Below are 26,621 nucleotides of genomic sequence, written 5' to 3' on the forward strand. Positions count from 1 at the left end.
AACGAAACTGAGCGGGAGAAGATTTGCTTGAAGCAAAATTATTCATCAAGCCCAATTTACTATTGTTGGACTGAGGCCTAAAAGGCCCAATGTAATATGTATTATGCTAATCAAATTGCACATAATATCGTATATCAAAAACGTAATTTTTTGTATTATTTATCGAGTATCATATGATACAACTTTTTTAAAAAAAATATTTCATCATTTTGAAAAATGTTACAAAAACCTTTAAAAATTTAAAATTTCTTATATACACCTCAATTACATTATTATTTTCTCTAAAATAATGTATCTATCCGTATTTGTAATATATATCTTATCATAAAATATGTATTGTATCATACAATACATCCATTATATCGTATGGTATCAATTCATATTTGTAATATATATTATATCATACGATACGTATTGTATCATACGATACATCAACTATATCATATTGTATCATAAGATATATACCATCTATCATAGGACACTAATAACTATAATGTGTATTATTTATTATTCATTTCAATTAATATTAAATAATGGTATTTTGAGTAATAATTTATAATTAATACATTTTGTTTTTCTCAAATTAAATGAAACTCCTTTATATTGCAATGTTCACAAGTGTCATAAGTATATTATTCCTATAAATATGAAAACTAAAACTTATATTATATAAAATCAATTAATTTATATTAAAATTTAATATATTATATTTATATATTACCCACTAAAATATTTTCCTTAAAAATTTTTATTTTATCCCTTTCTTTTTATCAAATATACGCATCTCCATACTCACTTTATCTTCAAATTTCTCCATCTTTGCCCTTGGTTGAATTTCAAGTTTTTCGCTTGATCTCTTTATCCTCATCATGGATTCTAATTTAAAGTAATATTTTTAAAAACCTATTTTGCAAATAGATTGTTGTCATATTATTTATTGTGATGGAGCTACATAAGTTAGTCAAAACTCTTGAATTAATGGTTTAAATAATATTTAAATTAAGGGTTTCGTTTAAATTTTTTCTGATTTGACTAACTTAATGCATAAGACATAATAATTTGGTTCATAAAAGTGTTTACTAGAGACAACAACAAGAAAGGGAAAGGAGAAGCTCTCAATCTCTATCCCCATAAGAGATATTAATCTCTATTTTCAGTACGTCCCGTTATGAGAATGACAAAAATTTTTTGTATCTACTTTACAAAGAAAAAAAAATCTCTTTCTCATCTTTTCCCTGTCTTCATGGAAAAAAACTCCTCATTATATTATCTAAATACAACATAAATATATTAAATAACAAAATTTACTAAAATTAAAATCAACTCATTATTTCAATTATTATATATATTAACCATTTGAATATACGCAATAAAAATATAAATAAATTTAAAAAATATAAATAATCTAAAATTATAAAGGTATATTAGTATTTTAAAGGACGAGAAAAGGACATATGTATCCCCGTCCCTAATTGCATAGATATTTTTCATCTTTTTTCTCATTTTTACTAGAAAATTTCCTCTCTATTAAGGTTGAAGACTTTAAATTTGGGTTAAAATTGTCATTTTTAGTGTTCACCAACTCTAAAAATATAGTTGCAAACATACGCATTTTCTTGCCATCAAGTGTGTTGATTTATATATATAATACCTCTAGTTTATTATGCAAATTTAACAACTTTTTACTAATGCCATTATATTGAAGAGGCCATGTATGACAACAATCCTTACATGCACGATAAGAGAAACAAGTAAGAATAAATGAATCTTAAACTCAAATAATAAGTTTTAAAAATTCGTTGAATTTGATTGAAACAACCTATTGGGTTAGAATTTGTGCAAATGTATATTAAACAAAAGCTTGTCGAATCAAGACTAATTAAGCTTAAACTATCAAGAAAGGATTTCAAAACTGTTAGACATCAAAGACTTAGACCATCATGAAATGAATTCGTTTAGCCTGTTTTGAGTATTTGAGCTTTGAAAGTGTCTACACAAATGGACCAATAGATATAATCTCTAGTCTAAATTTGCACCCACTCAATTTGGTTTTGTTGTTGCAATTTACTATGTGAGACTGTTATGATCTTCTTTTACCTGATCAGATGTCTAATACTTGTAACTTTAAAAGACCCCAATCGTTTATCGATGGCTTGCCCATCTTTTGATGGATTCAAATATTTTCTTAATATGACATTCATGAATTTTTTTTTTAAGATACAAGAAGTATAATATTTCCAATTATAAAAGTTGAAGTTGAAGGTGTAAGAGAGTTGCTCTTCCCCTTAGGCATGCTAACATATCATGGAGTTCGAGATCTATGTTTTAGGTAGTGAGCAAAATACCGAAGAGAAAACAAAAGTCCTAGGGGTAGTATTAGTGATAAAAGAGAGAAATTTTATGAGAGTAAGAGTTCAAATCATATCGTAATCATTTCAAAATCAAATTTTTAATTTAACTAAGTTAAGTGAAATATGTAAAAAAAAAAATTGTAATAATTGAGTTAAACTAGGCTTCTTTGTACTAAGTAAACAATTCATTTAGTGTATTAAAAAGCTTTCTGTTAATATTAAAGATAAAATCATCATTTTACCAATAATATTAAAATAAATAAAACTATCTCTCATTTCCTCCTTGGTTTGGAAATATAACAATTTTTTCATAAGATTAAATTTTGAAAATTTCATTTTTCCCCCTAAGGTTTGATATTTTGAAATCCGACCACCTCCTCTGACAAACAATGACCTCCCTCTCCAACGTTTCTTTCTTGAAAAATAAAACTTTCATCTAGATAACACTTCGTTGTCCATATTTAGATTACTAACATTATCCAGCAAAGGATGGGTCGTTTAAATTTAGATGATGAATGTCGTCTTTACCTTTGCATTTAATGACAGTTTTAATAGATGTTAAGAATGGGTAAATGCTTGAGTTTTTGAAACCCTATAAAGTGTTTTTGTCTTTGTGCCAAACCTTGGGTAGCAAATAGCTCTTAGGCCTTCTTTTTAATTCTTAAAAAAATTAGGAGATGACGAAATTCAAGTTGACTATATATGTAATTTAAAAGCTATTTGAGTTTTATATTAAGAAGTATTTTAAGAATTAATAATCCTGGTATTAAGACTTGTTTATTTGAGTTTAACAAAATTAGTATTCCAATGAAGATTATGAGATGTAATTATCAAGATCAACACAAAGTCGTAAAACATATCTAAAGCAAATTTAAAATCTTGTTGATCATAGTTATCCATTCTCTTAATAGCACATGGTAATATCTGAAATAATAAAATTGTATATATAAATACTCATGTATCCTTATATGATTGAGTGTTGATATATATTTAATTTTTAACTATTTAATCATATGATAATATGTCATTATTTGTATATAAAGTTGTGTATATAAAACTACCCTATTTAAAAAACATGTTAAATTATAGTTTTATTTTAGAGAAGAAAACGGATACTTGAAAGAGTTTCACTCTAAACAAAATAATGTCTACTGACAAATTGCTTTCTCTTATAGGATTTAATTACTACTTAAACTCAAAAATCATTAGCTATTTAAGGCTCCAACTCAACAGCTTCAAATCCAAACCAAATCCCTCCCAAGTTCATCTGCCGTTGCCATTAATGGCTTCCTTTCACTTCATTCTTTTCCTCCTCTTCTCTTGTTTTCTTTCTGCTTCAGCCAATCTCCACAAGACAAAATCCTTTTTTCAGAAGTCCTCAAATGATCTCTACGATTCACAACTCCTCACTGCCTCCCCTAGTGACACCCCACCAACTCGTTATTTCGAAGTAACCAGGCCCATTAATCATCCCAAAACCAAACCTTGTTCGCATCGTATCCTCAGCCATGACTTCGGCTACACATTAGGGAGACCACCTGTTACTGCTAACTACACCCGTCCAACTCATTGTTCTGCCCGGGAGTTCTCCTCCATCGTCCTGGAATTGAAGGCCACGAGCAAAGGAAGGCAGTTTGACCGCATTTTCGGGGTTTGGTTGGGTGGGGTGGAGCTTTTAAGAAGTTGTACGGCTGAGCCAAGGGCTACTGGTATTGAGTGGAGTGTTAAGAAAGATATCACGAGGTACCATTCATTGCTTCTTAAGAAGAAAACTCAAACTTTTGCTGTTTTTATGGGTAATGCTGTTGATGAAACTTATACTGGTGTATATCATGTGGATATAACTATGCATTTTTATCCTGCTGAAGGGGGTTTTTATAGGAATAAGCATGTTTTGAAGGATAATTCCAAATCTGGGTATAGTCCTAAGGCTGATTTAATTTTGCCAATTTCGAAAAATTTCCCTGGGAAAAATGGGTTGTGGTTCGAAATTGAGAATTCAAATGATGTTCAAGTGAAGGAATTCAAGATTCCTCAGAATGTGTATAGGGCTGTGCTGGAGGTGTATGTTTCTTTTCATGAGAATGATGAATTTTGGTATGCAAATCTTCCGAATGATTACATTGCTATAAACCATCTGACTGATAGTCCAGGAAATGGCCCTTTTAGGGAGGTTGTGGTGACTCTTGACGGCCAGGTAGTTGGTGCAGTTGGCCTTTTACCGTTGTATACACAGGAGGTATTAATCCTCTGTTATGGAGGCCTATTACCGGCATTGGTTCATTCGATCTTCCTACTTATGATATCGAAATCACTCCATTTTTGGGGAATATATTGGATGGAGAGACTCATAGAATTGGGTTTAGTGTCAGCAATGCTTTGAATGTGTGGTATATAGATGCTAATTTGCATCTTTGGTTGGATAGAGACTCGAGGAAAACTGAGGGGAAGCTTTTGCAACTTGAGGCCGCACCTTTTAATTTTAATTACATGTCTAGTCATTCGGGGGAAGATGGATCATTCTCAATGGATGTAAGCAGGGCAATATCCTCGACCGGATGGGTTAAGTCATCTTGGGGAACAATTACAACCAATTTTGTTCAAGACTTCAGTTTCAGTAACTCAATGATCATGGGCAAAAGAGCTGATTTGCAGAGGGTGAATCAGACAATCCACTTTAATGACAGGATTTTGGCTGACAAATTGTCCTCTAACGTCCACTCGGCCGAGTCATCTAAGATGTTCTCCTTATACATGTACTCAGATTCTTTAGATCAAGGAAATGGGGCTTACTCAGCTGTTGCAAATGTCAGTTTGGGACTTCATGAGATGAAATCTGTGAAGACGGGCGATAAATTCTCTGGCAGCACTCTCCATAGCTTGCAGAATGGGCAGGGGGTCATGTCTGTGAAGGACAACTTGGTAAGCAGTGGAGTGGGCAGCACACAACAATTGTACCAATATAGCAGTGGAAACTTCTGTTATTTTAGGAATGTAAGCAGCTCAAACTACACCATTCTTCATGATAAGGCTGGACATAATTGCAATGAAAGAAATTTGTCTCAGTTCAATTTTGGGTTCTCAAAACTACCGCCTTCTTCCAGCTAGAATGACTCCTGATGGTGACTTCTGAAGAAGCGGTTCAATTTAGTCTTTGGACAAAAAAATTGTTAGTGTAGGGTTTTATTTTTTTTAATTTTTTTTATTATGACCATTTCAGCTTTGCGAAAATTTGTAGGTAAAGTTTTATCAATTTAATATTATTAACCTGAGACATAAAAATACTAATATTATGTGTATTATTATTCATTTCAACTTTATTAAATCAATAAAACTATATTTACCTATTTTTTGTATATAATTCATGTAATGTGTTATCATATAATTAAATGATTTTCAATTAAAGATAAAACAATACTTAATCACATGATAACATATCATATGTATAAATGAATTTTATATCAAAAGTGAGTATACATATATATCAAAAGTGCGTATACATAATATTACCCATATTAAATTACAGTTTCTTAATTCGACAACTCATAATTGATACATTTTACTTTTTCTCTGGTTAAATAGAACTTCCTTGTTAATTGTTCTTTTTGTCAAATATACTCATCTCCAGATTCACTTCATCGTTACATTTCAACATCTTCACTTCTCTCTATATTCATCCCTTTTTAGCTTTATCAAATTTAAAGTTTTAAGTTGGATCTCTTCATCCTCACAATGTATTCTAATTTAGGAACATGTTTTTTATTGTGATTGAATGGTATAAGTTGGTCAAAACCTTGGGTTGATGGTTTGAATAGTTTTTAAAGATAAATTGTTTTACAGAAAAAAAATAGTTTTATTTAAAGTTTCCATTTTCTAGTTTAACTACTAGGGGTTGATAAGAACCAAGTTGAACTCACTCAACCTAATCCTACTGCAATGAGATGCTTCTCAAAAGTATCTCAATGATGCTATTGATATTGTCTATTTAATGTTAGCATTGATGACATTTGATCTGCAAAAGCAACATGGATCTATCCTTGTACATCTCAAAGAGTTGTTCTTTGTGAATGTTTAACATGAAAGGTATGAGATGTCAAAATAGAAGCAAAATATTCGAGTGAGCACAATGACCAACTTGGTCTTGCAGTTCTTGTAAGAATCTTACTCCCAATTCATCATGAATCTCAGTAGGAATGGGATTGAAAAATCTCTAGTTAGGCTTTTAAACCTAGCAGAGGATTGTAGAGTAGGACATCAAGAAGTCTATGCATGTGCTCTTAGCGAGTAAGGGAAAAAGACAAGGGCTAAGGCCAAGCACAAACTCAAGTCCAAGCCTCAAACACAAACTCAACCTACCTTACGACTTCTTGGTGGCGTTGGGAAGAAGGATGAGAAGGAGATTTGCTTTTATTGCAACAAGTTTGAGCATTGGAAAAGATATGCAAGATATTCCTAGCAAACAAGAAAAAGAAGCTTGAAGCTTTTACTTCAAGTATATATGTGATTGAGAATAATTTATCTTTTGTATCATCTTAGGTCATCGACACAAAATGTGGATCTCATAGTTGTACTACAATAAAACTATATATACCTACTTTGAGTATATAAATAAATACAAACTTATATGTATTATTATGTGATCGAATAATTTTAAATTAAAGATAAAATAACACTTAATCATGTGATGATAGACGTAAGTGTATATTCAAAGTGAGTATACATAATATTGTTCTTTATACTAATGTATATGATTTAAGATAGAGTAGAGTGTTTGCTCGAGTTAAGATAGACATACGTGTTGAAGATAAAACACGTATAGTTATATTTGTTGTAGGTTTTAGTTGTTTAGATTTACCCAATGGGCTAGCCTTAGAATTTAAAGATGATTATTTTGTTACATTAGTTTTAAGAAATATAATATATGTGTTTGTTTTAGACATATTGGGCTACCATTTTACTATTAATAATAGATTATTATCTTTTAGTTTAAATGGTATTCATTAGCTGCTTGTATGATTAATGGTTTGTTTGTTCTTGATTTAGAAAATAAATATTTTTTAAATCCTAATGTTAAGAAAACCAGAATGATGATATGAATACTATACACATTTGCAATGTAGATTGAGTCATGCTAACTTGACTCTGATTTCAGAGCTTCAAGAGGGTGACGAAAATTAATTGATTTTCAATAATTTGATGAATGCAAGTCATACCTTCTAGGCGAAATGACCAAGTTGTCTTTTGCTAGACATGGTGAAATGGCTTCAAAACTGTTAGACATCAAAACTCTGAACCATCAAAAAATGAATTGCATCCAGTTTGTTTTTACTATTTGAGCTTTTGAAGTATTTACACGAATAGACCAATAGATATAATCTCTTATCTAAATCTATGTCCACTCTATTTGGTTTTGTTGTTGCAATATATGGTGTAATACTTTTATGATTTCCCTTCACCTAAACACATGTTGATTCGTGTTAGATTAACATTAGTACATATTTTTACTATTTGTAACTTTAAATGACCTTAGTTGTTTATCAATGGATTGTCTATCGTTTGAATGATTCAATATATTCCTTATATATAATTCATGTATTTTTTGAGGATGCAAAAAATATAATTTCTCTAATTATAAAGATGCAAGATGCAAGAGAGATGTTCTTCCCCACAGACATGCCAACATATTATAAAGTTCAAGATCTATGCTTTAAGTTAGGTGAAGAAATATACGAGCTTTGTAGGATTTGTTATTAAAACATGTGAAATATTTCCTATAGACATGACAAGGGGTTGAGTCGCCTAGGCCCCTTATTTTTGACATGACTCACAAAATTGTAAATTCTACTAGGTCGGTGAGTTATATGGGTTGTACAGAGGGCCATAGGTCAAAACCTATAAATTTTCAATAAAAGATTGAAAAAATAATTTATTCTATGAATAGACCCATTAAAGACTTATAAAGGCATGACTCAACAAATCTTGGCCCATGATGCAGGCCTTGCCATGTTAACAAGCCAACTCATCCATTAAACCCACCAATTAATGAGTCCAAGCACGGTAGACTACATCAAAATTGGTCTGACACAATGCGATAGGGTCATTGCTATGTCTAGTACCAATTGAACTTAAATTAGGCATTAGTTGTAATATGTAAACCATTTATTTAGTTACAAAACGTCTTTTTCTTTTAATGTTGGGAAAAATTACTTGCAATGCAGTCACACTAGAAAAAATTCTGGGCCAAAAGACATATTCCCACCCAAGGTTTGGTCCATTCCTAACCTCTTACTTGGTTAAACTTTGAAAACCCAAATCCCTACTTATCATCTAACTTCTATTAAAATTTGCCGTTAGTTACAAGGGTAAAAATGTTATTTAATTAATAATATTAAAGAAAACTAAAAATTTAACTCATTTTCTCCCTTATTTAAAAAAACTAACAATTTCTTCTCATTCAAAAGTTTGAAAAGTTACATTTTTCCCCTTAATGTTTCATTCTTTCCCTTTACTTTTTTGACGACCATTCTTCAACCAACCTCTCATACCTTCTTCTCTATAGTTGTTCCCTCTCACCTTCCGGACGAAGATGAATCAAAGATTAGGTCAAAACAATCAAAGAAGGAAGGGTGAAGGATCTTGGCCACGAATTAAAGTTCCATTGGACAACGAAGCGAGACAAATCAAAGTGTCTCCTGAGCATTGTCTAGACAGACAAAGACAAATCATACTTGTCTGCTTGAAGAGAGGAAGACAAACTGCCTTCATTTATCTCTTTTCATTGGACGAAGATGATTCGTCTTCGTCCACATCTTTGGTCACCGATGGTGTCTCCCATGTTGGAGAAGAAAACAGGTGGGAAGGTTAGCTCCAATCACTGGAGAAGCAAGGGAAAAAATGCAAACTTTAGGGGGGAAATATACTCTTTCAAAACTTAAGCCGGAAAAAAATTATGAGTTTTTAAAACTAAAATGAGGAAATGAAATAAAATTTTATTTTATTTAATATTACTGTTTAAATGATAATTATACACTTAGATTTAATAGGTTTTGTTAACTTTAACAACTGATGGGTGGGTATTTGGATTTTTGAAACTTAATGGATAGAAGTTTGGGTTTTGGCCAAAATTCTGCATTCATAAATTCACCAAATTTTGAAGAAACAGGGCAAGCCCTTTGTACCCTAGAAGGAAATGACAAAATCTCAGTTAACTATATGTGTAATTTAAAAGCCATTTGACTTTCATATTAATAAAGATTCTAATTATCAAGATCAACAAAAAGTCGTTAAAGATATCTTAAAACAAATTTAAAATCTTGTTGTTTATAGTTATCCATAATCAAACAAGCATGGAAGGACATTCTTAAATTGTAGTTCTATTTAGAGAAGAAAACATATATTGAAAGAGTTTCACTCTGAATATAATTATGTCTACTAACATATTACTTTCTCTTATAGGATTTAATTACTACTTAAACTCAAAAATTAATAGCTATTTAAGGTTCCAACTCAACAGCTCCAAATCCAAACCAAATCCCTCCCAAGTTCATCTGCCATTGCCATTAATGGCTTCCTTTCACTTCATTCTTTTCCTCCTCTTCTCTCTTTTTCTTTCTGCTTCAGCCAATCTCCACAAGACCAAATCCCTTTTTCAGAAGGCCTCAAATGATCTCTACGATTCACAACTCCTCACTGCCTCCCTCAGTGACACCCCACCAACTACTTATTTTGAAGTAACCAGGCCCATTAATCATCCAAAAACCAGACCTTGTTCACATCATATCCTCAGCTATGACTTCGGCTACACATTAGGGAGACCACCTGTCACTGCTAACTACACCCGTCCAACTCATTGTTCTGCCCGGGAGTTCTCCTCCATCTTCCTGGAATTGAAGGCCACGAGCAAAGGAAGGCAGTTTGACCGCATTTTCGGGGTTTGGTTAGGTGGGGTGGAGCTTTTAAGAAGTTGTACGGCTGAGCCAAGGGCTACTGGTATTGAGTGGAGTGTTGAGAAAGATATCACTAGGTATCATTCATTGCTTCTTAAGAACGAAACTCAAACTTTTGCTGTTTTCTTGGGTAATGCTGTTGATGAAACTCAGACTGGTGTATATCATGTGGATATAACTATGCATTTTCATCCTGCTGAAGAGGGTTCTCATAGGAATAAGCATGTTTTGAAGGATAATTCCAAATCTGGGTATAGTCCTATGGCTGATTTGATTTTGCCCATTTCAAAAGATTTCCCTGGGAATAATGGGTTGTGGTTCGAAATTGAGAATTCAAATGATGTTCAGGCGAAGGAATTCAAGATTCCTCAGTATGTGTATAGGGCTGTGCTGGAGGTGTATGTTTCTTTTCATGAGAATGATGAATTTTGGTATGCAAATCTTCCGAATGATTACATTGCTATAAACCATCTGACTGATCATTCTGGAAATGGCCCTTTTAGGGAGGTTGTGGTGACTCTCGACGGTCAGGTAGTTGGTGCAGTTTGGCCTTTTACTGTTGTATACACAGGAGGGATTAATCCTCTGTTTTGGAGGCCTATTACCGGTATTGGTTCATTCAATCTTCCTACATATGATATCGAAATCACTCCATTTTTGGGGAATATATTGGATGGAGAGACTCATAGAATTGGGTTTAGTGTTAGCAATGCTTTGAATGTATGGTACATAGATGCTAATTTGCATCTTTGGTTGGATAGCGACTCCATGAAAACTGAGGGGAAGCTTTTGCAACTTGAGGCCGCACCTTTTAATTTTAATTACATGTCAAGTCATTCAGGGGTAGATGGATCATTCTCAATGGATGTAAGCAGGGCAGTATCCTCGACCGGATGGGTTAAGTCATCTTGGGGAACAATTACAACTAGTTTTGTTCAAGACTTTAGTTTCAGTAACTCAATGATCATGGGCAAAAGAGCTGATTTGCAGATGGTGAATCAGACAATCCATTTTAATGACAGGATTTCGGCTAATACATTGTCCTCTAATGTCCACTCGGCCGAGTCATCTAAGATGTTCTCCTTATACATCTACTCAGATACTTCAGATCAAGGGAATGGAGTTTACTTGGCTGTTGCAAATGTCAGTTTGGGATTTCATGAGAAGAAATCTGAGAAGGCAGGCAATGGATTCTCCGGCAGCACTCTCAATAGCTTGCAGAATGGACAGGCGGTCATGTTTGTGAAGGACCACTTGATAAACAGTGGAGTGGGCAGCACACAGCAATTGTACCAATATAGTAGTGGAAACTTCTGTTACTTTAGGAATGTAAGCAGCTCAAACTACACCATTCTTCATGATAAGGTTGGACACGATTGCAATCAAAGAAATTTGTCTGAGTTCAGTTTTGGGTCGTCAAAACTACCACCTTCTTCCAGCTAGAATGGCTCTTTCATCAGTTTCTTCATAGAGGTGCTCCTTTGCTTAGGTTTTCAGAGGGTTCTTAGATATAACTGCAACAAATAAAATTGTAGGGTGTTTTTTTAATTTTTTGGTTAAGCGAGTGTAGGGTGTTATATTTTTATTATGAACATATCGGCTTTTTGAATAGTTTTGTGTTGGCTTTTTCAACTATGTGCTTAAATTGAATATCTTCTTTGTTTTTCCCAGAATGATAAATTGTTATGAGAGTGAACTGCGTTGCAATTTTTTGAATGTTCATAATGGGATCTGGTGTTGATGTTTGAGTATCATGAACCACAGTTTTAAGAGCAATATTACCAGTGGAAGTTGCATGAACAAAGAGTTAACTTGTAGCTAAATTACTCGCAACAGCCAAAAAAAAAAAGAATGTAAAATATGCGGTAAAGGTTCCATCATTTTGACAAAAACTAGAATCAAAGCTACGCAATGTGCAAGCCTACATATGCTTTACCCATATTGACTGCCTGGTAGGATTAACATTGCCGATCTGAAAGGATCAAACTGCAGAAAATAATTCTGCATACTCCATTCACTGCCTTAGGTAGTATGCACGCTCTATTCTAACGACATGGCTGAATTTCTAGCTGCAGAAAATAATTCTGCAGAACATCTTTCAAGAGCACCATAAAAGTTTTCAGGTTTTGGCTATCAACACCACGGTCCCAGAAATGGCAGAAAAACATAGTACCGTAAAAGACAGCAAGAGTTACCTGTCTTTGTTAAAACCGTAGCATTTTGCAGATTGTTATGGGAAAAGTTTATTCTCTGCTAACTACAGGAGGCCAGGTTAGAGGAGACTTGAACATAGAAAGTACTCAGAAATTTAATTCTAAAAACATTGAAGAAAACCAAAATATTGTTTTCCACTTTTCTTCACAAGACGTATAAATATTCGTGGTTTCTCATGATGGAAAAGTTAAGTCAATATTTCAACATGAACAGAGTTATTTTGGTATTCAGTTTTACGGCTAGGATTCTATATCATTGAGAAATTGGAGTAACAGCAACGGAGAGATTTAAAGATTCAATACCACAAAGCATTCTTAAAGATTTTATACATCAAACAAAACAATTCAGATTTTGACAAAGTGAAGTGCAATCAGAGTTATATATCATTTTATAAAAGGAAATTGGCAACAAAGAATGTAGTTCTTTAATAACTTAATTAAGGGTTGGATTCAGAACCGACAATTGACCAGAATCTCCATTTAACAAGAAAACTTCCAGAGGGGCATAGGGAGAAGAGGTCATTGACGATTGAAACCTATAGGAGGGTTGAAGAATTTTGCTACCTTTGGCACACTGAATTGTTAAGAGATGTGGCCCTGTTCTCATCTGCCAGACCTGCAATGATTTGCACAGTGTATAACTATAAATAGGATTTAACTGAAAAATCCCTAAACTATGATTGAAGTGATGTATCGAAGATAATAATGTTAGAATAACATTGTCAAATGACAACCATTGAGAAAAAAATGGCTAGATTACAGATTATTTTAATTAGTAACAAAACATCATTAGTTGTTAGCCAGAAAACATCTAAGTTTCCTATGAAAAAAAATCGATAAATCTCCAATTTTTCATCAGTTTTAGATATGGAAAATTTACAAGATATTACAATTTTTATCATAAATGCCAACTAGACCAAAATCCGAAAAAGGTGACTGGGCTAGGGCATGGCTTATATCAAATCAGAATCTAGCCATTTGGACAACCAAAAATGAAAGATTGAGAGATTAAGAAGTGATAATTTGCTGTCAGATAATTCTCGTGTCCTCAAGAACAAAGTCGAAAGAGGACTGACGTAAGAGTAAGCATCCTTAAAACCTAAGTGCATGAAAAACGTGCATCCATCCAGGCACAAAGAAAGGGGTGGGAACTGAATGTACCTCAATAATTCCTTTTCTGGGTGCATGAATAGCCAAACAAAGGCAATAATCACTCTTCTCTGGAACATGATATGCAGAACTTGATGATAATGTATCTTTTTTGACTAACATCTCCATAAATACACAACTAGCATCACGATACCCTGATAAAACGAGTCTGTGGTTAAAAGAAACAGCCTTTCTAATAGGAAATCAAAACAATAGTACAAAAAGAAAAAGGAAATTCTTGAATGTTCAGAGAGAACCTTCCACAAGCGCACAACTACAAGTGCCTGAGTGTCTAAAAGCAATATTCGACCCAGTGAATCTGTTATGGCAGCTAATGTACCACTAGGTTATAGCGTGAGCCTTTCACCCTTTCTAGGATGATCTTTCAAACATGTCAAAGGGGAAGCTGCAGCAAATCATTGGTGCTAACTACTAAGCCAATTGTGTTCGGTAAAATGAAAATAAAATGTAAATAAATTTAACAAAGCTTCATAACTACATTTGTACAAGCAAGTAATTGTATTTGTATGATACTAGAGTAACTAAATTATATGAAAAAATTACAAGGGAGCTTTGTATGCTCTATTTGTCTATTTAGGACCCTTGAAGAATTTTCATTCACCATACAAACCTCAATATTATATTTTTCCAGAAACAAATGCCATAATGTAAAAAATACAATGCAAAGGTTGCTATATTTTCCAATTGTAAACAGACTTTTATTTCTCAAGTGATGTGCTATCAGTCAATTATGCCATACAACTGCCAGCTCATTTCATCATTCATACAGCACCAATCAATCAACGCAATATCACTTGGGGTCAAAAAATTGGTATACATAGGATTTACAGTGAAAATGGAATAGAAAAACACTACGAATAGAGAAAACAAAAGAGAGAGAACTAAGAATACAAAAACAGGCTTTCATAAAGCTAAGATACAGCAATAATAAGCACATAAAAGAAATGTGTGAATCTGACATGTGGACAGAAAACACCATAAAAAATAACATGCACTGGAAAAAAAAAAATATTACTAAATTTCTTAAAATAAGAAACAAATAAAAGATATAAATTTAGCTTCACCTCGAGCAAATGGCTGTGGCTTTGGTTCTGTCTTTGTTGGCGAATTGTCACTCCTCCAAATGATCTTGGAAAAAGAAGCAATTGTCGAAAAAGTTACAGGCACAACTTTTGATAAAATAGCTCCAACTAAAGACTTGCTTCTATCTTCTGAAAGTCTTTAACAGAATGTAACAACAGTTGGTCAAAAGAACACATGAAGGCACATAAACATAATGAAAATAGAGTTCTATACTACAGACTCACAGAAACACAAAAATATAGAGAAATCCAACCATACACTAACCTAAATGCTGAAATCACAGCATTATCTCCAACAGTGACTGCACAGTAATATCGTTGACTTGGCTGCCCAACAATAAAAGCAGCTGAATTCAAATACCAGAATAAGTTCAGAAAGTTTCCATCATTTAGTGGGCAAACTACTAGAAATATCATTGCATGTGCACGAGGTCAAAAGGAAACATGGCATTACTACAACAACATTTTTCATTGTTACAGTGCTGACCAAACAAACTGGCATACATTTCAACCAAACTATCCTTGAGTAAATAGAATTAAGCAAACCAATAGTCACCTGTGATTCCATCAATGGTGGAGGCATTACCCCAGTAATAGCTGCATCAGCGCATGACCCATACTTGTTGACATTCCACAATTGATAAGGCAATCTCTCAGATGAATTCCCCAAATCCTCCAAATCTCGCTGTCTCGGATTCTGATCCCAAAAGTTAGAATTTGTTTCTTCAAACCACTTTTGCAGCATTCTCTACAATCCAGCAATACATAACTGTTATACACCATGCCTAACTTCCCTAAAGGCTTAAACTGAAATAAACTTAATCACAAGAACTAAAATTTTCATTAATCCACCTCAAAAGAATAGGTTTTGAACTCAAAATTAAACAATTACCTGAATATCAGAGCCATCAAACCGCGCAATTACGCCGGGCATAACAATACGAACCTCCTCTGCAGAAGGCGAATCATGAGTCAAACCACTCTTAGTTCCAGAGCCCTCAACTTCAAAATCCGCCCAGAATAAACCAACTGCAAAATCACCACTTTGATCAACAATTTCATACACTGTAATCAAACACGTTCATTGTGAAAAAATAAATATGACCACTTACCTGTTTGTGAACCAAATCGCCATTCAAATCAAAGATCAACAGGTACCCTTTTGAAGTTCCAACAGCAATCACTCTAATTTTCGTCGAACACCAACCACTCTATGGCCGTTATGTACTCGGCCTCTATCGGGGAAAGCTCAGGTCGGATCTTGGTTCGGAGTCCGGAATCATTGGGGTTGGCCCAGTTGATAATGAGAATAAGAAATTTGTTGCAGAGAGCAACGGAGTGAGTGTCCAAGGCGCAGAGAAGGTTGGGGTCGTTCGCCAACCAGCCCTCCTTGCCGTCGCCCAGGTCGCTCAGATCGGCGTAGGCGATGGAGCCAACGTCGGTTGTGCAGCTTCGTTTCGACATTTTCGGCGTCGTTTCCATAATTTCACGACATTGGATTTCGGATCGGTGAAAGAAGAAGTCCGAGGAAAGTTAACGAACAGAAAGAAAAAGTGACTCTGGTCAGAACAAAAGCGGAAGTTGGAGGGTGAAGTTTCACCAAACGGCATCGTTTTGTCTAAGTGTATTAACAGCTAAATAACAGAATGCCGCCTATAAGTTTGAAGAAACAATCTCACGTTTGTTAAATTTATTTTTAAAAATTTAATTAAATTTTTTATAAAATTATTACAAAGCCAAACAAATTCTTAAGCTAAATAAAGATTTGCTCTCAATTTTTTATTTAATAATTTTTATACTCTTAATTTATTTTAACAATAAAATCATGAATACCACTTTTGCTACATATATGTGTCATATTTGTGTATATAACATATGTAAGTGTATATATATTTTTGTATCTAAAATGTGCATATATAAATTACTTTGATGATTTAATTATAAATTGGAGTGTTGATGATAATAATTGCACATATAAGATGAATTATATTTTTGAAAATGTTATGGGGCATGAAAAAATTTTTTAGGGGGTTTTAGAAATTCAAAAGTTTTATAGGTTTTTTAATTTTTTAAATTTTAATTATACTATTTGATTTTTCAAAAATAATAATTATGTTCTAAATAAATGGATAGAATGTAATAGATTAGGGTGTAAATCACATTACAAACTATTCGGGTTATAAAAACAATTTCAAAATATAAGGGGGTGAATAGAGAGTTTTCAAAATAAGATAGGAAAACATTTATTTGCCCTAGTAAGTTTTATAAAGTAATATTTTATAAAACCCTAGGGGGGGATGTAACCTTTCAAAAGTTATGCTGGAAAATAATTATGAGTTTTTAAACTAAAATGAGGGAATGGATAAAATTTTATTTTATTTAATATTACTGTTTAAATGATAATTATACTCTTAGATTTAATAGATTTTATTAACTTTAACAACTGATGGGTGGGTATTTGAATTTTTGAAATTTAATGGATAGGAGTTTGGGTTTTGGCCAAAATTCTGCATTCATAAATTCACCAAATTTTGAAGAAACAGAGCAAGCCCTTTGCACCGTTGAAGGAAATGACAAAATCTCAGTTAACTATATGTGTAATTTAAAAGTCATTTGACTTTCATATTAATGAAGATTCTAGTTATCAAGATCAACAAAAAGTCGTTAAACATATCTTAAAACAAATTTAAATCTTGTTGTTCATAGTTATCCATAAGCATACAAGCATGGAAGGACATTCTTAAATTGTAGTTCTATTTTAGAGAGGAAAACGGATATTAAAGAGTTTCACTCTGAATATAATTATGTCTACTAACATATTACTCTCTCTTATAGGATTTAATTACTACTTAAACTCAAAAATAATAGCTATTTAAGGTTCTAACTCAACCGCTTCAAATCGAAACCAAATCCCTCCCAAGTTCATCTGCCATTGCCATTAATGGCTTCCTTTCACTTCATTCTTTTCCTCCTCTTCCCTTTTTCTTTTTGCTTCAGCCAATCTCCACAAGACAAATCCCTTTTTCAGAAGGCCTCAAATGATCTCTACGATTCACAACTCCTCACTGCCTCCCTCAGTGACACCCCACCAACTACTTATTTTGAAGTAACCAGGCCCATTAATCATCCAAAAACCAGACCTTGTTCACATCATATCCTCAGCTATGACTTCGGCTACACATTAGGGAGACCACCTGTCACTGCTAACTACACCCGTCCAACTCATTGTTCTGCCGGGGAGTCTCTCCCATCTTCCTGGAATTGAAGGCCACGAGCAAAGGAAGGCAGTTTGACCGCATTTTCGGGGTTTGGTTAGGTGGGGTGGAGCTTTTAAGAAGTTGTACGGCTGAGCCAAGGGCTACTGGTATTGAGTGGAGTGTTGAGAAAGATATCACTAGGTATCATTCATTGCTTCTTAAGAACGAAACTCAAACTTTTGCTGTTTTCTTGGGTAATGCTGTTGATGAAACTCAGACTGGTGTATATCATGTGGATATAACTATGCATTTTCATCCTGCTGAAGAGGGTTCTCATAGGAATAAACATGTTTTGAAGGATAATTCCAAATCTGGGTATAGTCCTATGGCTGATTTGATTTTGCCCATTTCAAAAGATTTCCCTGGGAATAATGGGTTGTGGTTCGAAATTGAGAATTCAAATGATGTTCAGGCGAAGGAATTCAAGATTCCTCAGTATGTGTATAGGGCTGTGCTGGAGGTGTATGTTTCTTTTCATGAGAATGATGAATTTTGGTATGCAAATCTTCCGAATGATTACATTGCTATAAACCATCTGACTGATCATTCTGGAAATGGCCCTTTTAGGGAGGTTGTGGTGACTCTTGACGGTCAGGTAGTTGGTGCAGTTTGGCCTTTTACTGTTGTATACACAGGAGGGATTAATCCTCTGTTGTGGAGGCCTATTACCGGTATTGGTTCATTCAATCTTCCTACATATGATATCGAAATCACTCCATTTTTGGGGAATATATTGGATGGAGAGACTCATAGAATTGGGTTTAGTGTTAGCAATGCTTTGAATGTATGGTACATAGATGCTAATTTGCATCTTTGGTTGGATAGCGATTCCATGAAAACTGAGGGGAAGCTTTTGCAACTTGAGGCCGCACCTTTTAATTTTAATTACATGTCGAGTCATTCAGGGGTAGATGGATCATTCTCAATGGATGTAAGCAGGGCAGTATCCTCAACGGATGGGTTAAGTCATCTTGGGGAACAATTACAACTAGTTTTGTTCAAGACTTTAGTTTCAGTAACTCAATGATCATGGGCAAAAGAGCTGATTTGCAGATGGTGAATCAGACAATCCATTTTAATGACAGGATTTCAGCTAATACATTGTCCTCTAATGTCCACTCGGCCGAGTCATCTAAGATGTTCTCCTTAAACATGTACTCAGATACTTCAGATCAAGGGAATGGAGTTTACTTGGCTGTTGCAAATGTCAGTTTGGGATTTCATGAGAAGAAATCTGAGAAGGCAGGCAATGGATTCTCGGCAGCACTCTCAATAGCTTGCAGAATGGACAGGCGGTCATGTTTGTGAAGGACCACTTGATAAACAGTGGAGTGGGCAGTACACAGCAATTGTACCAATATAGTAGTGGAAACTTCTGTTATTTTAGGAATATAAGCAGCTCAAACTACACCATTCTTCATGATAAGGTTGGACACGATTGCAATCAAAGAAATTTGTCTGAGTTCAGTTTTGGGTCGTCAAAACTACCACCTTCTTCCAGCTAGAATGGCTCTTTCATCAGTTTCTTCATAGAGGTGCTCCTTTGCTTAGGTTTTCAGAGGGTTCTTAGATATAACTGCAACAAATAAAATTGTAGGGTGTTTTTTTAATTTTTTGGTTAAGCGAGTGTAGGGTGTTATATTTTTATTATGAACATATCGGCTTTTTGAATAGTTTTGTGTTGGCTTTTTCAACTATGTGCTCAAATTGAATATCTTCTTTATTTTTCCCAGAATGATAAATTGTTATGAGAGTGAACTACATTGCAATTTTTTGAATGTTCATAATGGGATCTGGTGTTGGTGTTTTGAGTATCATGAGCCACAGTTTTAAGAGCAATATTACCAGTGGAAGTTGCATGAACAAAGAGTTAACTTGTAGCTAAATTACTTGCAACAAAAAAAAAAAAAAATGTAAAATATGCGGTAAAGGTTCCATCATTTTGACAAAAACCAGAATTAAAGCTATGCAATATGCAAGCCTACATATGCTTTACCCATATTGACTGGCTGGTAGGATTAACATTGCCATTCTTAAACGGATCAAACTGCAGAAAATAATTCTGCATACTCTATTCACTACCTTAGGTAGTATGCACGCTCTATTCTAAAGACAAGGCTGAATTTCTAGCTGCAGAAAATAATTCTGCAGAACATCTTTCAAGAGCACCATAAAAGTTTTCGGGTTTTGGCTATCAACACCACGGTCCCAGAAATGGCAGAAAAACATAGTACCGTAAAAGACAGCAAGGGTTACCTGTCTTTGTTAAAACCGTAGCATTTTGCAGATTGTTATGGGAAAAGTTCATTCTCTGCTAACTAGAACAGGCCAGGTTAGAGGAGACTTGAACATAGAAAGTGCTTATTTAGAAGTTTATTTCTAAAAACATTGAAGAAAACCAAAATATTGTTTTCCACTTTTCTTCACAAGACGTATAAATATTCGTGGTTTCCTCATGATGGAAAATTTAAGTCAATATTTCAACATGAACGGAGTTATTTTGGTATTCAGTTTTACGGCTAGGATTCTATATCATTGATAAATTGGAGTAACAGCAACAGAGAGATTTAAAGATTCAATACCACAAAGCATTCTTAAATATTTATACATCAAACAAAACAATTCAGATTTTGACAAAGTGAAGTGCAATCAGAGTTATATATCATTTTATAAAAGGAAATTGGCAACAAAGAATGTAGTTCTTTAATAACTTAATTAAGGGTTGGATTCAGAACCGACAATTGACCAGAATCTCCATTTAACAAGAAAACTTCCAGAGGGGCATAGGGAGAAGAGGTCATTGACGATTGAAACCTATAGGAGGGTTGAAGAATTTTGCTACCTTTGGCACACTGAATTGTTAAGAGACGTGGCCCCGTTCTCATCTGCCAGACCTGCAATGATTTGCACAGTGTATAACTATAAATAGGATTTAACAGAAAAATCCCTAAACTATGATTGAAGTGATGTACTGAAGATAATAATGTTAGAATAACATTGTCAAATGACGACCACCGAGAAAAAAATGGCTAGATTACAGATTATTTTATTTAGTAACAAAAACATCATCAGTTGTTTGCCAGAAAACATCTAAGTTTTCTATGAAAAAAATCAATAAATCTCCATTTTTCATCAGTTTTAGATATGGAAAATTTACAAGATATTACAATTTTTTAATAAATGCCAACTAGACCAAAATCCGAAAAAGGTAACTGGACTAGGGCATGGCTTATATCAAATCAGAATCTAGCCATTTGGACAACCAAAAATGAAAGATTAAGAGATTAAGAAGTGATAATTTGCTGTCAGATAATTCCCGTGTCCTCAATAACAAAGTTGAAAGAGGACTGACGTAAGAGTAAGCATCCTTAAAACCTAAGTGTCCTCAAGAACAAAGTTGAAAGAGGACCGATGTAAGAGTAAGCATCCTTAAAACCTAAGTGCATGAAAAACGTGCGTCCATCAAGACACAAAGAAAGGGGTGGGAACTGAATGTACCTCAATAATTCTTTTCTGGGTGCATGAATAGCTAAACAAAGGCAATAATCACTCTTCTCTGGAACATGATATGCAGAACTTGATGATAATGTATCTTTTTTTACTAACATCTCCATAAATACACAACTAGCATCACGATAACCCTGATAACACAAGTCTGTGGTTAAAAGAAATAGCCTTTCTAATAGGAAATCAAAACAATAGTACAAAAAGAAAAGGAAATTCTTGAATGTTTAGAGAGAACCTTCCACAAGCGCACAACTACAAGTGCCTGAGTGTCTAAAAGCAATATTCGACCCAGTGAATCTGTTATGGCAGCTAATGTACCACTAGGTGATAGTGTGAGCCTTTCACCCTTTCTAGGATGATCTTTCAAACATGTCAAAGGGGAAGCTGCAGCAAATCATTGGTGCTAACTACTAAGCCAATTGTGTTAGTAAAATGAAAATAAAATGTAAATAAATTTAACAAAGCTTCATAACTACATTTGTACAAGCAAGTAATTGTATTTGTATGATACTAGAGTAACTAAATTATATGAAAAAATTACAAGGGAGCTCTTGTATGCTCTATTTGTCTATTTAGGACCCTTGAAGAATTTTCATTCACCAGACAAACCTCAATATTATATTTTTCCAGAAACAAATGCCATAATGTAAAAAATACAATGCAAAGGTTGCTATATTTTCCAGATTTGTAAACATACTTTTATTTCTCAAGTGATGTGCTATCAGTCAATTATGCCATACCACTCCCAGCTCATTTCATCATTCATACAGCACCAATCAATCAACGCAATATCACTTGGGGTCAAAAAATGGTATTCATAGGATTTACAGTGAAAATGGAATAGAAAAACACTACTAATAGAGAAAACAAAAGAGAGAGAACTAAGAATACAAAAACAGGCTTTCATAAAGCTAAGATTCAGCAATAACAAGCACATAAAAGAAATGTGTGAATCTGACATGTGGACAGAAAACACCATAAAAAATAACATGCACTGGAAAAAAAGAATTATTACTAAATTTCTTAAAATAAGAAACAAATAAAAGATATAAATTTAGCTTCACCTCGAGCAAATGGCTGTGGCTTTGGTTCTGCCTTTGTTGGCGAATTGTCACTCCTCCAAATGATCTTGGAAAAAGAAGCAATTGTCGAAAAAGTTACAGGCACAACTTTTGATAAAATAGCTCCAACTAAAGACTTGCTTCTATCTTCTGAAAGTCTTTAACAGAATGTAACAACAGTTGGTCAAAAGAATACATGAAGGCACAAAACAAAATGAAAGTAGAGTTCTATACTACAGATTCACAGAAACACAAAAAATATAGAGAAATCCAACCATACACTAACCTAAATGCTGAAATCACAGCATCATCTCCAACAGTGACTGCACAGTAATATCGTTGACTTGACTGCCCAACAATAAAAGCAGCTGAATTCAAATACCAGAATAAGTTCAGAAAGTTTCCATCATTTAGTGGGCAAACTACTAGAAATATCATTGCATGTGCACGAGGTCAAAAGGAAACATGGCATTACTACAACAACATTTTTCATTGTTACAGTGCTGACCAAACAAACTGGCGTACATTTCAACCAAAACTATCCTTGAGTAAATAGAATTAAGCAAACCAATAGTCACCTGTGATTCCATCAGCGGTGGAGGCATTACCCCAGTAATAGCTGCATCAGCGCATGACCCATACTTGTTGACATTCCACAATTGATAAGGCAATCTCTCAGATGAATTCCCCAAATCCTCCAAATCTCGCTGTCTCGGATTCTGATCCCAAAAGTTAGAATTTGTTTCTTCAAACCACTTTTGCAGCATTCTCTACAATCCAGCAATACATAACTGTTATACACCATGCCTAACTTCCCTAAAGGCTTAAACTGAAATAAACTTAATCACAAGAACTAAAATTTTCATTAATCCACCTCAAAAGAATAGGTTTTGAACTCAAAATTAAACAATTACCTGAATATCAGAGCCATCAAACCGCGCAATTACGCCGGGCATAACAATACAAACCTCCTCTCTAGAAGGCGAATCATGAGTCAAACCACTCTTAGTTCCACGAGCCCTCAACTTCAAAATCCGCCCAGAATAAACCAACTGCAAAATCACCACTTTGATCAACAATTTCATACACTGTAATCATAACACGTTCTTGTGAAAAAATAAATATGACCACTTACCTGTTTGTGAACCAAATCGCCATTCAAATCAAAGATCAACAGGTACCCTTTTGAAGTTCCAACAGCAATCACTCTAATTTCGTCGAACACCAACCACTCTATGGCCGTTATGTACTCGGCCTCTATCGGGGAAAGCTCAGGTCGGATCTTGGTTCGGAGTCCGGAATCATTCGGGTTGGCCCAGTTGATAATGAGAATAAGAAATTTGTTGGAGAGAGCAACGGAGTGAGTGTCCAAGGCGCAGAGAAGGTTGGGGTCGTTCGCCAACCAGCCCTCCTTGCCGGCGCCCAGGTGGCTCAGATCGGCGTAGGCGATGGAGCCAACGTCGGTTGTGCAGCTTCGTTTGGACATTTTCGGCGTCGTTTCCATAATTTCACGACATTGGATTTCGGATCGGTGAAAGAAGAAGTCCGAGGAAAGTTAACGAACAGAAAGCAAAAGTGACTCTGGTCAGAACAAAAGCGGAAGTTGGAGGGTGAAGCTTGGCATCGTTTTGTCTCCGTGTATTAACAGCTAAATCACAATGTCCCACTGAAGGTTTGACAACATAACAGAATGCCACCTGTAAGTTTGAAGAAACCATTATCTCACCGTTTGTTAAATTTATTTTTAAAAACTTAATTAAATTTTTTTATTACAAAACCAAACAAATTCTTAAGCTAAATAAAGATTTGCTCTCAATTTTTTATTTAATAATTTTTATACTCTTAATTTATATTAACAATAAAATTATGTATACTCATTTTTGCTACACATATATATCATATTTGTGTATATAACATATATAGAGTATACATATTTGTATATCTAAAGTGGATATATATAATATTACTTTAATATTAATTATAAATTGGAGTGTTGATGACTAATAATTGTACATATAAGATGAATTATAATTTTTGAAAATGTTAGGGGCATGAAAAATTTTTAGGGAGTTTTATAAATTCAAAAATATTTATAGGTTTTTTAAAATTTTAATATACTATTTGATAGTTTCAAAAATAATAGTTACACTCTAAATAAATGGATAGAATGTAATAAATTAGGGTGTAAATCACATTACAAACTATTGGGGTTATAAAAAAAATTTCAAAATATAAGGGGGTGAATAGAATTTTCAAAATAAGATAGGAAAACGTTTATTTGCCCTAGTAAGTTTTATAAACTAATATTTACACCTACATAATATTGTTCACAATTTAGTTTTGATATGGATGTTATTATAATTTTTAAACATTGAGGACAAAATAACAACTAATTTCATATTTATTATAATATTTAGACAAAATGATATAAAAACCCTTTTACTATTAAAATTAAAAACTAACTTTGACAGATAGATAGAAAAATAACTTTTTTGAATTGTTATTTTATCAAACCTTGGGTGAAAAATACTCATTTGACCTATATTAGTTTATAGAGCTTCAATCTAGCTCAACTTAGATTTAAGTTCGGCCAAATAAGATGAATACAAGATTGACTTCAAGTTTGAGGATACATACTCGAGCAAAAGCTCAAGAGTTGCAAATTTGATTTCAAGATGAGAATTGTCGATTTGAATTCAACTCAAATTCGCCTTAAGAAGGGCTATTGTGGATTACTAACTTGACCTTTTAAGTACAAAATTGGTGCTCGAGCTCAACTTGGCAATAACCAAACCAAACTCACGTGCACCTGTGTGTATATATACATATTTTGAGGGTTTTTAGCAACTAGAGTCAAACCAAATAAGTGTTTAGCCACAACATACGCAAGGTGAGTAGTCAAACAAGCAACAAAACAACAACCAGTTAAGCGAGAAACATCCAACAACTAGACACATTGTCTACACAAAAGATGCTAGACACGTCTCTTTCTTATATATCTACTTAGAATGTGTGTAGAGGCCTCCAAAAGCACTATGAAAGACAAATATAAAGATAGTTCCAAGATTCGTTTAATCACGTTCCATCTCTATCCCTCTTTTCATGGGATAACAATTATGTCATATTTTCACCCGATAATATGATTAACAAAATTTATTTGATGTCTAAATTCAATGTATTAAGATTTATGTGTGTCTATGTAATTACACTATTATCTTTTTCCTCTTATCTTTTAAATATTTGATTGTACATAGTTAAAAGGATGACACTTCTTTTGTGCACTATTTATTATGTTGAATTTTGGATCGAATAAGAAATAATATAATGGTAGTCGTAAGTTTCAAGTAGCAAGGCAAACCACCTTAAAAATATCATTGTGTTCATCACCGTATTCATTGTTCATTTATTCAATATCATACCTTTGATTTTGCATACTTTTCATAATTGATACTGATTTTTGCATCAATGGTAAATATTATTTTAAGTTTTAAAAAGAATAAAGTAGATTTAACTAACAATGCTTCAATTGAAATTTATTAATCCATATTTGTAAATTGGCATGATTTTTACGCCACCTTAGAGATTTCAAGTAATTACCGTAAAAAATCGTTTTAACCCTTTTAAAAAAAAAAAACATGTTAGCTCCATTTGTTTAGATTTTCAATTATAATAAATAATAATGTTTATTTATTTAAATCGTAATTTCAAAAAGGGTTTGCATAATTTCCAAATAATTAAACTATGCGTACATATTTTTGATATAAAATTTGAGTATTCAGATGATGTATCATTATGTGATTGAATAATTTTGAATTAAAAACAATATAACATTTAATTATATAATGACATATTATCTGTTTATCTAAATTATATATAAAAGTATGTATATAGTATTGATCTTTCACAAAATCAAAACGATAATTTTGCATAGAATTTTCTCTCAAACACTTTTATTACCCAAAAAATTTCAAAATCCTCAATAAATCTTCAATTACGAACCATAAAACATAGTAAATGGTTGGCTTTTTCAAAAT

At 33.5% G+C, this 26,621-nt stretch overlaps 2 protein-coding genes and 3 pseudogenes across 2 annotated transcripts; 3 read left to right on the top strand and 2 right to left on the bottom strand.

Moving 5' to 3' along the window:
* Nucleotides 1-3,619: 3,619 nt before the first annotated feature.
* On the top strand, nucleotides 3,620-5,526 carry LOC123201258 (annotated as a pseudogene).
* A 4,307-nt stretch (nucleotides 5,527-9,833) lies between these two features.
* Nucleotides 9,834-11,929, top strand: LOC123201823 (peptide-N4-(N-acetyl-beta-glucosaminyl)asparagine amidase A-like). Its single transcript, XM_044617388.1, has one exon. It carries the CDS (start codon nucleotides 9,914-9,916, stop codon nucleotides 11,738-11,740), a length of 1,827 nt encoding a protein of 608 aa, XP_044473323.1. The 5' UTR covers nucleotides 9,834-9,913; the 3' UTR covers nucleotides 11,741-11,929.
* Nucleotides 11,930-12,805: 876 nt separating this feature from the next.
* On the bottom strand, nucleotides 12,806-16,327 carry LOC123201575 (annotated as a pseudogene).
* Nucleotides 16,328-17,703: 1,376 nt separating this feature from the next.
* Nucleotides 17,704-19,788, top strand: LOC123201684 (annotated as a pseudogene).
* A 780-nt stretch (nucleotides 19,789-20,568) lies between these two features.
* LOC123201852 (rab3 GTPase-activating protein non-catalytic subunit-like) lies at nucleotides 20,569-24,195 on the bottom strand. Its single transcript, XM_044617417.1, has 8 exons — nucleotides 23,723-24,195; nucleotides 23,502-23,639; nucleotides 23,166-23,357; nucleotides 22,874-22,935; nucleotides 22,591-22,745; nucleotides 21,762-21,910; nucleotides 21,518-21,660; nucleotides 20,569-20,938 (listed from the first exon to the last, which is right to left on the bottom strand). Exons 1-8 carry the CDS (start codon nucleotides 24,089-24,091, stop codon nucleotides 20,731-20,733), a joined length of 1,416 nt encoding a protein of 471 aa, XP_044473352.1. The 5' UTR covers nucleotides 24,092-24,195; the 3' UTR covers nucleotides 20,569-20,730.
* Nucleotides 24,196-26,621: the final 2,426 nt, after the last annotated feature.

Source organism: Mangifera indica, chromosome 18 (assembly GCF_011075055.1).
Source record: "Mangifera indica cultivar Alphonso chromosome 18, CATAS_Mindica_2.1, whole genome shotgun sequence".
NCBI lineage: Eukaryota > Viridiplantae > Streptophyta > Magnoliopsida > Sapindales > Anacardiaceae > Mangifera > Mangifera indica.

Coding starts and splice junctions, on each gene's coding strand:
- LOC123201823 (XM_044617388.1), top strand. CDS start 9,914: ATGGCTTCCTTTCACTTCATTCTTTTCCTCCTCTTCTCTCTTTTTCTT.
- LOC123201852 (XM_044617417.1), bottom strand. CDS start 24,091: ATGGAAACGACGCCGAAAATGTCCAAACGAAGCTGCACAACCGACGTT. Junction 23,640..23,722: donor GCGATTTGGTTCACAAACAG/GTAAGTGGTCAT, acceptor GTGATTTTGCAG/TTGGTTTATTCTGGGCGGAT. Junction 21,661..21,761: donor TAGTTGTGCGCTTGTGGAAG/GTTCTCTCTAAA, acceptor TTGTGTTATCAG/GGTTATCGTGATGCTAGTTG.